Genomic DNA, 12,079 nt, shown 5'->3' on the forward strand with positions numbered 1-12,079 from the left:
TACCAAGGTTAAGTCCAGTTTGATACAATGAATGGTAAAGCATTACACTGAGTCAGAAAAGTTGTATTCAAAAGTCGCTATGGGGAAAGAAAGAATCCAATCACCTCAGATTATAGAACTTGGGCTATGATAATTATAATTGCTGTTTTCTAAACATTTACGATGCACCAGGGACTACTCAATCTCTTCTGCATGTGCTATCACAATTAATCCTTTTATGAGGTAAAAATGATTATCCCTCTTTTATTATAGACAAAGAAACAGGCTTCATGTGGCTAAGTGATTTGGCCAACACAAAGCTGGTATGAAGGGAAAGCCCAGATTTGAACCTAGGTTTACCTGACCTGCAGCCGTGCCTTTAGCCACCACAATGTAATGCTTCAAGGGGCAGCACTGAAATTTAACAAGGAATTTGTAAGGCACCTTACACAATCCAAAATGTCACCAGTCTGAAACATTCCAGAAACCCCCGTTTGAGATGAATGCTGCATCTGTCATGTAAAAGCACTACAGTGTTATACACTCTTAAAGGAAAGAGATGTTGACCGAAGAAGCCAAGTTATGTGTGTGTGGTCGCAGGCAACATTTCTTTTCCACATTTGCGGTACAAAACATAACCAGAACAAACTTCTTCCCTTCCTCTTCCAAAGGCACTGGAAGCATAAATTCTTGCTCTTTAAACTGAAAGAAGCAATAAAATCTGGACACCATCAGGTAGATTTCAGGCACTAAAAATAGAATGATCGAGTAATTGTACGGATAGCAGTATCTACCTACCTACCTATCTACCTATGTTGTGTCTCTAGGTACATTTCAATATTGTGTTCACATACACATTTTCCCAACCATCACGGCAAGCTGAGAGGAGAGGTATGTATTCCCATTTTCCAGATTAACAAGAAGCCGCACTTGATAAAGCAAAATCAGGGAGAATTCGTTTAAGGAATTTCTTGACAATCCCTGGACTTCAAACGGGGCAAGTGAACACCTCGATTTCCTTTCAGCTGCTCCGGGGGCAGTTTGCACACAGAATTTCAAATCTAGTGGGCGGCTCCACAGGTCATTTTCGATGACCACTTTATTTTGCAGATGAGGAAACCTGGGCCCTGAAAGACCTGCCTAGGGTCTGGCCAGCGGTATGCCACAGGTCTCCAGACTTAGTTTCTACCGCCCTCCAGAATCCTCTCTGTAAAATTAGAGAAACAGCACGTTGATTTCAAATGTGAAATGGCAGAGTTCTGTTTATTTCCCCAGACCCAAGAGAGCCGGAGCGGGCGGCTCTCCCAGGCCTTGGGAACCCCGGCCTGTCCCCAGGCCCGAGCGGCACCCGCCCTAGCCCAGGCCCGCCCAAGGTTCCCTTGGGTCCCGCGCCCCGCGCTCCCTCTCAAGCTAACCCCTGCCCGCAGGAAGCGGGGCTCGGAGGCTCCCTCGCAACAAAAGGCTAAATTCGGTTTCCCTGGTTCCGCATTTCCCCAGGGAGCTCTCCTCGTAAAACTATTCCCCGTGAAGGCGGCAGGGCAGAGGTCCAGGGCGGGCTTTGCTGGGAGCCTCGGGACCCCGGGTTGGGGGCCGTGGGGCGGCACCTGGCGAGCTGGCGGGCGGGCGGCGAGCCGAGGCTTCCCGGCCTGGCAGCAACTCGCCCCTCTGCCCTCAGCCCTCCAGGCTGCGCTCCCTTCCCCCACGCCGCCCTGCCCCTCCCCCACGACCCTTTCTCTTTCTTTCTTTCTTTCCCAGTTCGCCTGCCCCCACCCCAGCGGCGCCCGCCGGGCTCCTCGCCCAATGGCCGCGGGGCCCGGGACCGCATCAGCTGATCGGCCCGGGCTCCTGGCCGCTAGGAGCCAATCAGGGCACCGGGGGCGGCCCCGGGCCGCGGATAAAGGGTGCGGGGCTGCTGGCGGCCCTGCAGAGTCGAGAGTGGGAGAAGAGCGGAGCGTGTGAGCAGTACTGCGGCCTCCTCTCCTCTCCTAACCTCGCTCTCGCGGCCTACCTTTACCCGCCCGCCTGCTCGGCGCCCAGGTAAGTCCCCGGACGGCCCGGTGTCACTCAAGCGATGCGCGCCGCCCCTGCTACCCCGCGAGGCGCGCCGCCCAGCCTCTTTTTTCGGCTGCCTGCCCCTCCAGTCCCAGCCCTACGCTGCGGCCTCTCCGGCCCATGCCTGAGATCCGGCATGAGTGCTCCTCCCGCCTGCTTCCGCCGCCGGTGGCTTGGACCCGTCGGGGCTGGCGCTGATGGGGCGCGCCCCTGGCCAGGCTCTGGGAAGGGCGGGGTGAGTTGTTTTGATCTTCTTTTCACTACTTGCGGCCGAAGCGCCGCCCCTGGAGGCCGTTGGGCCGGCCCGCGCCCTGGGGCTCGCAGTGGTGTTTGTGCTGTGGATGGAGTGGCGGTGCGGTCCCCTGTGGAGCGCAAACAAGGCGCTTGGTTGGCGCGGGCGCCTGGCTGCCTTCCTCGTGGTGGGCGTTCGGAGCAATCGTCCTGGTTCTGGCGATGGTTGAGACGCCTCGATTGCGGCGTGTAACGGTGAGCGTTGTTTGGGCGGCCGGCTCCCGCCTCGGGGTCCCGGGGGCCTTCCAATGTGACCGAACAATGGAGAGCCCGGGCCTCGGCGCAGTCAGTGGAGAAGCCGGGCCGGGCGGAGGCAGCAGCAGCGCGCAGTCCCTCCAGCCTGCGCCCCCACCCTCCCCCGGACCCCCCAACCCCTCGGCGGCAGGGTATGGCCACCTCCGTGAGGCCCTGAGATTCGGACGGGGGCCCGAGGGGCGGGGCGCCCACTTTAGGGACATTTCAGTGGGAAGGGGCTGCTCTCAAAGTGGATAATTATAACTCCCTCGGGGGCGGGAAGCGGGGATCCTCCCCCAGCCGCAAGTCCACGAAGAAAGCAACGAATGAAAATGATGAAGACAACGAGAAGTCAGACTCCTCCGGGTCGCGCTCCAGCTGCTTCGGCTTCGTCGCCTACTCTGTGAACTCCGGGGAGAGATCTCGAGTCAAGATTAAGACCTTAACCCACCAACCTGCCTGTTCGGACACCCCCCGGGCCGGCCGCTGTCTGTCCCCTTCTCCATTGCCCTCTCCCAGAAAGCTCCGGTGCTTGGACCAGCTAGAGTCTGAGAAAGAGGAGAGGCGCGAACGCCACTCCAAAAAGAGAAGGGTTAAAGAGGGCAACCTTAACGATACGCTTGACTTTCTGTGGCTGGGGTGAGTGAGGGGGTAGGGAGGACGACCCCGGAGTTGGTGGGAGCTGCAGAAACGGCTGAAAACTTCAGAATCCATTTCCCCCACGTAAACTTGGCACCGCGGCAGCAGCAGTTGATAGAGTGGCACTAGGCTGCTGGCATGCAACTCGGCTCACGGAAAAGAGCAAGAGATCCGAAACTGAGGCTTAGGACAAAGTGTGCATGATATTGGTGGTGTAACATGTTGGAGAGGACAGCCGAGAAATTGGGTTGTAGGTTGTTTTTTTTTTTTCCGACAGAGTCTCGATCTGTTGCCCAGGTTGGAGTGCAGTGGTACAGTCTGCCGGCTCACTGCAACCTCTGCCTCTGGGGTTCAGGCGATTCTCCTGTGTCAGCCTCCCGAGTAGCTGGGATTACAGGCGTGCACAACCACGCCCGGCTAATCTTTGTATTTTTAGTAGAGACGGGGGTTTCATCGTGTTGGCCAGGCTGGTCTCGAACTTCGTACCTCAGGTGATCTGCCCGCTTCGGTGGGTTGTAACTTTTAGCGGGAGCTAAAGGGTTCTGGGATGGAGGTGGGAAGTAGGATTTGGCCGGCTGAGTCTTCTAGAGGCAATATTGGGGTGTTGGTCTTCCCCAAGAGGAAGGGTGGTGAGGCTGTCAGAGGGAGAAGCAGTTATGTTTTCAGCTGGGCAAACATGGACGGTTGCCCGTAGAAACTTTGCCACTGTACTTCAGAACGTTGCCCTAGTCGTTGGAGGAGAACAATGTGTTCCCTTTCTAGCCACCCTGGTCCACGGAGGGAGGAGGGAGAGAGAGAATGTTTCCTCTTCGGCTGTTGTGGCTTCAGAGTTTCTCTTCTTTTGGAGGTTTTGTGGTAGTGGCTGGCAGTTATTAGTATGCCTCATGGCTTTTAAATTTCCAGATCTTTTTGATTTAGAAGTGGAAATTTCCTAATTACTTGAAGTCTTGTAGAATTCCATAATGTTGTGATTCTTGCCCACTATCTTAAGTGAGACTTTGCATGAGACCTATGGAAATTATGGCAGCATGCCCCTTAGAATCTGGCTTGAATCAGCTTTTGTGTAGGAAACTGCTAGCCTTTTAAAAAAATATATTGTAACCTTGTTTCATCCTCAAATCTAAATGTGTAGTGAGTTTTCTTTTGGTGGGGAGGGGTGGTGGGTTTGAGTTAAGACCACAGCTAGGATGAAAGGCAAAGAGAAAAACAAACTGTGGAAGCCAAGCCTGTTCTGTGGCTGGATTTTACTTGTATTGGAAGAAGTTCTATGTTTTGTAAATTTGTGTATTGGTTTTGATTTGTTTTCTCTGATAGTTTAGTATTTGGATAGTTTAGTGTTACCTCAGCTACACTGAAGGAATAGACCTTAGTCCTCACAAGTATGAGTTCTAGCTTGGAAGCCTGGGTTCTGCAGTAGCTGTGGAACTTAAGCCTCTGAGCCCAGGGATGCAGAGGCATTGAGTTACTACCAAGGGCCTGATCTTTTCTTTAGCAGGCATCTGTGTTAATTGTTTCGAAAGGTGGTGATCAGTTTTACAGCCTATTATAAAGGAGATTTTTGCCTACTATAAAACTAATCCCCCTGAAAGAGTGAGTAAACATAACTTTTTGTGTATTGACTTCCACAAGGGAAGGAGTTGGCACTTACACTCTGACTTTTGATTCAGTCGTCCTTCTTGAGCCATTTTTGCAGGGGATCAGTTTGGAGTGGGCGTTAACAATGTTATTTTTTTTTTCCTCTCCAGAACACCTTCCACCATGACCACCTCAGCAAGTTCCCACTTAAATAAAGGCATCAAGCAGGTGTACATGTCCCTGCCTCAGGGTGAGAAAGTCCAGGCCATGTATATCTGGATCGATGGTACTGGAGAAGGACTGCGCTGCAAGACCCGGACCCTGGACAGTGAGCCCAAGTGTGTGGAAGGTGAGACAGCAATGTGGAGTGGAGCACATGCTGGGTGGAATCTGCAGAGGGATGGGCAGCAGCCTTTGACTCAGCGTCTGGATTAGGCCTCTTTCTTCTGTTTGTAAAGGTTTTCTAAGGCAGGGCTTTTCAGACTTCATTCAGTCAACATTAAGCTCCTACACTGCCTCAAAGCAGAATGACAATGGAACCCTTTATTTCAATGGAATTGTGCATGTAGGCCAGTGTATTGAAGAAAAACTAAGTCTGGTTTATGGAGAGTTGGCATGGGGCTTAGAGATTGCCGACCTGGACATCCCCACTTAGCTGGCTCTAAGGCACCCTCAGAAAACCACTGCTCTAACCTGAGAATGCCATCTAGTTTACAAACTCTTAGAAAACTGTGTTTAATACTCATATCACTGGCTTCTAGATGTGAAGCAAATGCTCTACAATGGTTTTTAAATAGGACTAATTTTTAGTTGATGCCACTTTTGGAAATTCTTAAACTAATTGCGTATCCCTCTAGGAGCTACAGTTAGATTATAGTTGTGACCTTCATTTCTCAGTCTAGAACAAGCCATAGTCTTCCCTCTTCTGGAAAGGGGCCAGAGGAAAGTATCATATCCTGCCTAGTTTAGGGTAGCTTACTTTTCCTTTTTGAGTAAGTGAATGATCATAATACAAAGCCTATATTGTGTACTTGCTATGTGGCAGATGATAGTGCACAGACACTGAAGATACAAAGTGAGAGTCTCGTCTCTGCCTTCAGAGAACTCAGTCAGCTAGAGAGACCAAGCAGCCTTCAAAACAGTGGGAAAGGTGGATAGGTGATAAGGGAGCATCCTAGAGTAAGTCATCCTGCTAGTCGTCTGTTCCCTCATCTATAAAATAAGGACATAACTTGCCAGAATACACTGGGGGCATAAGAAGGATGCAACACAGTACCTAATGGAAGAATCAGAATCCTTCACTATCTCAATATTTTAAGTGACTGATAGGATGGTAGTGATAACAGAATGCTTCAGCTTGTCTCCTGGAAGACATTTGGGAAGGGAGTATCTGATATATTTCTTTTAAGGAATTGGTACAATGGTCTTACTTGGAACTCAGATAGGAAGGGCTATAAGATCAGGTACAGGTGCCAGGGTATACATATTAATGATGGCATTTATACCTTAATGAATTCCTGGAAAAGAGATCTTTAGAGATGGGAAGGTGAGTGAAGGGCTGGCTGTATTTGCATTGCTTGGAAAGCTCCTGTATGTTTTAAATGTAATTTTCCCTTTTTTTGCCCCAGAGTTGCCTGAGTGGAATTTCGATGGCTCTAGTACTTTACAGTCTGAGGGTTCCAACAGTGACATGTATCTCGTGCCTGCTGCCATGTTTCGGGACCCCTTCCGTAAGGACCCTAACAAGCTGGTGTTATGTGAAGTTTTCAAGTACAATCGAAGGCCTGCAGGTGTGTATAGCACAGCTATGGATGCCCCTCCTCAATCTGTGAATGCTGTGAAGGGTAGGGAGAAGACATTCTGAAATCAGCATTGGGAAGACTAGGCAATTTCAAGAATCTTAACTATTTTAAGAATCTGAGTGATTCTTTTCCCTGAACTTCTGCTTTAAGGAAGAGATAATATGGCCCATCTTTCTATGGTCTTCTCTGTTGGTTGCATAAAATACCATTGGATTTGTCCAGATCTGTTTGCCGGTCTTGGAGTCCCCAGTAACAGCCTTCCTGCCTGGAATGTAGGCCAGGACAAATGTAAACCAATGGACAAATGTTTCTCAAAAATTATAGAATGGCTTCAAGTGCCTGAGAAATGAAGAATAAATCTGACAACCAGAAGCAGCTGTCTTGTGAATAGAGGGTTAAGTGCCTGGCATTTGGTGCTTGGGAGGTGGCCAGAATGCAGATAAGGTGAAAGTTGCCCTGTTCTAAATCCACTGCCGTGTGACTTGGTTGTAACTGAGTTTAGTTAAAACTGAAGTCTTTCAGAGTCTTCCTACAGATGTACAATTAACAGCTTCTCTCATTTTTCTGACTCAGTGACTTAGTGATCCCAAGAAGGCCTATACTGGGTCAGTTCATACCATAGTGCACACCTCACTTGTATAGAATCCAAGGACTATTCTCCCATCAGCATCAGTATTCAGCATCTATGTCTTTAGATCCCTGATGGCATATTATTGACTTTTTTCTAGAGACCAATTTGAGGCACACCTGTAAACGGATAATGGACATGGTGAGCAACCAGCACCCCTGGTTTGGCATGGAGCAGGAGTATACCCTCATGGGGACAGATGGGCACCCCTTTGGTTGGCCTTCCAACGGCTTCCCAGGGCCCCAGGGTAAGTCTCCTTGGGTTAGAGGTGAAATTCCCAGAAGTGTCTAACTGTGCAGGAATGCCCCTTCCCAGGGATGGGGATGACTTTCAGAATCAAGAAGCAAAATAATACAGTAAAGGCGAAACAGCCCTCACATCACCAAAGTCCAAAAATGGATATGAATATATAAAGTAAGGTGTTAGGGGGAACCTTTGGCCCCACTGAAGCTGTGGTGAAGAGGAACTCCCCTATTGTCCCTCCCCTGCCCCACACCTGCAGATGAAGGCAAGGATAGTGATTCAAGAGGGCAAGGCTTAAGGGCCTTCTGATCTCTGACTTTGGGATTCTCTGGATTTCTTGACTCTTAGCGTTTTGTCTTGATGCTTCTGTAGGTCCATATTACTGTGGTGTGGGAGCAGACAGAGCCTATGGCAGGGACATCGTGGAGGCCCATTACCGGGCCTGCTTGTATGCTGGAGTCAAGATTGCGGGGACTAATGCCGAGGTCATGCCTGCCCAGGTAAGTATAGCTCCAATCCATCAATGAAGAAGGGTAGGTAGGTGCACGTAGGACTTTTGCTAGTAAGGGCTGCTGATACACCACTCACTAAGCCAAAACCTAAGAACGGGTTGGAGTACAGGTGAGAAGAGAACAGGTTTAGGAACTTCTGAGTTGGAGTGAGCAGTTAGCTTTGTTTTAATGGCCAAGCTTCTCGTTTCTAGTGGGAATTTCAGATTGGACCTTGTGAAGGAATCAGCATGGGAGATCATCTCTGGGTGGCCCGTTTCATCTTGCATCGTGTGTGTGAAGACTTTGGAGTGATAGCAACCTTTGATCCTAAGCCCATTCCTGGGAACTGGAATGGTGCAGGCTGCCATACCAACTTCAGCACCAAGGCCATGCGGGAGGAGAATGGTCTGAAGTGAGTACCTTCTGCTGGGGCCATCTTTAATCTCCTGTGGCAGAAAACTTGGGAGGAGACTTAGCAATCTCTCAGCAAAGTCTCCTTTGCAGGATGACTTGCAAATATTTGCCAAAGATGAGTAAACTTGATTTCTCAGTCTGGATGTACTTTAGGTGTTGACACTTGCCTTCACATTCTCTCATTTTGTTCCTATTTGAAAAATACCAAATAATACTTCTGATTCACAGTGATAAATATTTGTTATAATTTATATAATATATATTAGTCATATATCATTATATAAATATATATCGATATATTGTGACATGTCATGGTGACAGGGAAAAGTTGACAAATTCATGCATTTGAAAATCTTTTAGAACTAAATTAGTAACAATACAGGCATGTGGATAAGCTTAATGCTTATGAGGGGGAGAAAGTTTCCAATGATTAGTCTTTTCAACAAATAGTAACTTTCTACTGCTTGTCGGGCACTGTTCTGACCACTGAGACACACAGGTAAGAAGACGCAGCCACTGCCCTCATGAAATATTTGTTCTACTGGTATCATATTTTGGTGCACTTCATTCTTGGCTCCATACCTGGAGACAAGGTTGGACTGCCATCTTTTCTGTTTCCTCTAGGTACATCGAGGAGGCCATTGAGAAACTAAGCAAGCGGCACCAGTACCACATCCGTGCCTATGATCCCAAGGGAGGCCTGGACAATGCCCGACGTCTAACTGGATTCCATGAAACCTCCAACATCAACGACTTTTCTGCTGGTGTAGCCAATCGTAGCGCCAGCATACGCATTCCCCGGACTGTTGGCCAGGAGAAGAAGGGTTACTTTGAAGATCGTCGCCCCTCTGCCAACTGCGACCCCTTTTCGGTGACAGAAGCCCTCATCCGCACGTGTCTTCTCAATGAAACCGGCGATGAGCCCTTCCAGTACAAAAATTAAGTGGACTAGACCTCCAGCTGTTGAGTCCCTCCTAGTTCTTCATCCCACTCCAACTCTTCCCCCTCTCCCCGTTGTCCCGATTGTAACTCAAAGGGTGGAATATCAAGGTCGTTTTTTTCATTCCATGTGCCCAGTTAATCTTGCTTTCTTTGTTTGGCTGGGATAGAGGGGTCAAGTTATTAATTTCTTCACACCTACCCTCCTTTTTTTCCCTATCACTGAAGCTTTTTAGTGCATTAGTGGGGAGGAGGGTGGGGAGACATAACCACTGCTTCCATTTAATGGGGTGCACCTGTCCAATAGGCGTAACTATCCGGACAGAGCACGTTTGCAGAAGGGGGACTCTTCTTCCAGGTAGCTGAAAGGGGAAGACCTGACTTACTCTGGTTAGGTTAGGACTTGCCCTCATGGTGGAAACTTTTCTTAAAAAGTTATAACCAACTTTTCTATTAAAAGTGGGAATTAGGGGAGAAGGTAGGGGTTGGGAATCAGAGAGAATGGCTTTGGTCTCTTGCTTGTGGGACTAGCCTGGCTTGGGACTAAATGCCCTGCTCTGAACACAAAGCTGAGTATAAACTGATGGATACCCCTACCTTGAAAGAAGAAAAGGTTCTTACTGCTTGGTCCTTGATTTATCACACAAAGCAGAATAGTATTTTTATATTTAAATGTAAAGACAAAAAACTATATGTATGGTTTTGTGGATTATGTGTGTTTTGCTAAAGGAAAAAACCATCCAGGTCACGGGGCACCAAATTTGAGACAAATAGTCGGATTAGAAATAAAGCATCTCATTTTGAGTAGGGAGCGAGGGAAGTGGTTCTTAGAAAGATGGTGATCTGGGATTAGGCCCTCATGACCCTTTTGGGTTTCTGCCCTGCCCACCCTCTGGAGAAGGTGGGCACTGGATTAGTTAACAGACGACACGTTACTAGCAGTCACTTGATCTCCGTGGCTTTGGTTTAAAAGACACACTTGTCCACATGGGTTTAGAGATAAGAGTTGGCTGGTCAACTTGAGCATGTTACTGACAGAGAGGGTATTGGGGTTATTTTCTGGTAGGAATAGCATGTCACTAAAGCAGGCCTTTTGATATTAAATTTTTTAAAAAGCAAAATTATAGAAGTTTAGATTTTAATCAAATTTGTAGGGTTTCTAGGTAATTTTTACAGAATTGCTTGTTTGCTTCAACTGTCTCCTACCTCTGCTCTTGGAGGAGATGGGGACAGGGCTGGAGTCAAAACACTTGTAATTTTGTATCCTGATGTCTTTGTTAAGACTGCTGAGGAATTATTTTTTTTCTTTTATAGTAAGAAATAAACCCCACCTTTATTCCTTCATTTCATCTACCATTTTCTGGTTCTTGTGTTGGCTGTGGCAGGCCAGCTGTGGTTTTCTTTTGCCATGACAACTTCTAATTGCCGTGTACAGTATGTTCAAAGTCAAATAACTCCTCATTGTAAACAAACTGTGTAACTGCCCAAAGCAGCACTTATAAATCAGCCTAACATAAGATCTCTCTGATGTGTTTGTGATTCTTTCAAATCCCTATGTGCCATTATATTCCTTTATTTCCTAAAACAGACAAAATAAGCTCAAGTTTATGTACTCTGAGTTTTTAAAACACTGGAGTGATGTTGCTGAGCAGCCCTTTCCTGTAGCTCCCTAAGTTGGGTATTTGGGACTTCAGGGATTAAGTTTTCCACCTGGACTTAGTAACACACAATCTTGGCATTTCCTAGCCTAGAGGTTTGTAGCAGGGTACAAGCCCCACTCCTCCCCCTTCCTGTGCTCCCCTGAGTTTGGTTTTGGCTTACCATAACATTGTTTTGACCATTCCTGGCCTAATACAATAGCCTAACATAATGTATGATTAACTGGCTTTACGATTTCTATTCTCTGCTCTCAGTGATTCATTTAAATAACAAATATAAGCTACCCTGCTACCCTGGTTGAAGCCTTCCAAGGCTGGCTATGCCCTAGGCATGGGCTCGTCCTTGGGTGTATCTTGCCTTGCAGGAAGACCAGTGGACCGACTGTGATTCTCAAAAGCTCTGTGTTGTCACCTGTGCCCTTGCCCCTTGCTCTTATCTTGGTCCGTGTATCTGGGAGTTCTTCCACCTTATCCTGGCCAATTCATACCTTCGTTCATTCCTCATGAGGTTGGGTAAAAGCTCCCTCCGGCTCCCATGATGCTGTGCATATACCTAGCAAAAAGCAATTATTGGACACATTGGAGTGCATTATTATTAATAGCATTAATACTACTACTAATGTGGGCAATAGTGATTGTTTTTAAAAGGCAGTATACTCTTAATGCGAGGTAGCTGGGGCCTGTGATAGTTTTTAGAGATAACACAAGTTCTTCAGGCAACTGTATTTTACACTAGTCAAGTAATCCTAGATATCCGTGGTTTTTCTTAAGAAAGTTGGCTCGTAATATGATTTAATATTCAAAGTAGAGTCATCTACCTATTAGCTTGCTGGTGTGGTCCTAGTTTATGCCTGTTGTTTCAGCATGATTGTTGAGTACCCTCTTTCATCCTTAGCATTTTCTTGATTTTGTTGTTAAATGATGTATACCCTTATTTCCATTGAATCTCTACTTCCACCTCCCCAACTGAAGTTGTCTTCCCTTTGCTTGGCCACCCTTACAGCCTCTTGGATGGTGTATCCTACACAGTGTAAGCACTAAACTGAAGAGGCAGTGACCTGAGCACTTTGGTTTTTGTTCATTGTAATCAATTCCATGACAAAAGGATTGCATGAGAAGGAATTTTAAATTCAT

At 47.5% G+C, this 12,079-nt stretch overlaps 1 protein-coding gene across 3 annotated transcripts; it reads left to right on the plus strand.

Moving 5' to 3' along the window:
* The first annotated feature begins 1,360 nt into the window (after positions 1–1,360).
* Positions 1,361–10,806, plus strand: GLUL (glutamate-ammonia ligase). 3 transcript variants are annotated; one of them, XM_004028010.5, is made up of 7 exons: positions 1,361–2,517; positions 4,941–5,119; positions 6,399–6,560; positions 7,301–7,447; positions 7,816–7,943; positions 8,147–8,346; positions 8,973–10,806. In XM_004028010.5, the coding sequence occupies exons 2-7, from the start codon at positions 4,954–4,956 to the stop codon at positions 9,289–9,291; spliced, it is 1,122 nt and encodes a 373-aa protein (XP_004028059.1). In that variant the 5' UTR covers positions 1,361–2,517; positions 4,941–4,953; the 3' UTR covers positions 9,292–10,806. The 3 variants fall into 3 exon arrangements, with proteins under 3 accessions (XP_004028059.1, XP_004028058.1, XP_055233980.1); XM_004028009.4 differs by having other exon boundaries at positions 1,382–2,016; XM_055378005.2 differs by lacking the exon at positions 1,361–2,517 and adding an exon at positions 2,779–3,195.
* Positions 10,807–12,079: the final 1,273 nt, after the last annotated feature.

Source organism: Gorilla gorilla, chromosome 1, assembly GCF_029281585.2.
Source record: "Gorilla gorilla gorilla isolate KB3781 chromosome 1, NHGRI_mGorGor1-v2.1_pri, whole genome shotgun sequence".
Lineage (NCBI taxonomy): Eukaryota > Metazoa > Chordata > Mammalia > Primates > Hominidae > Gorilla > Gorilla gorilla.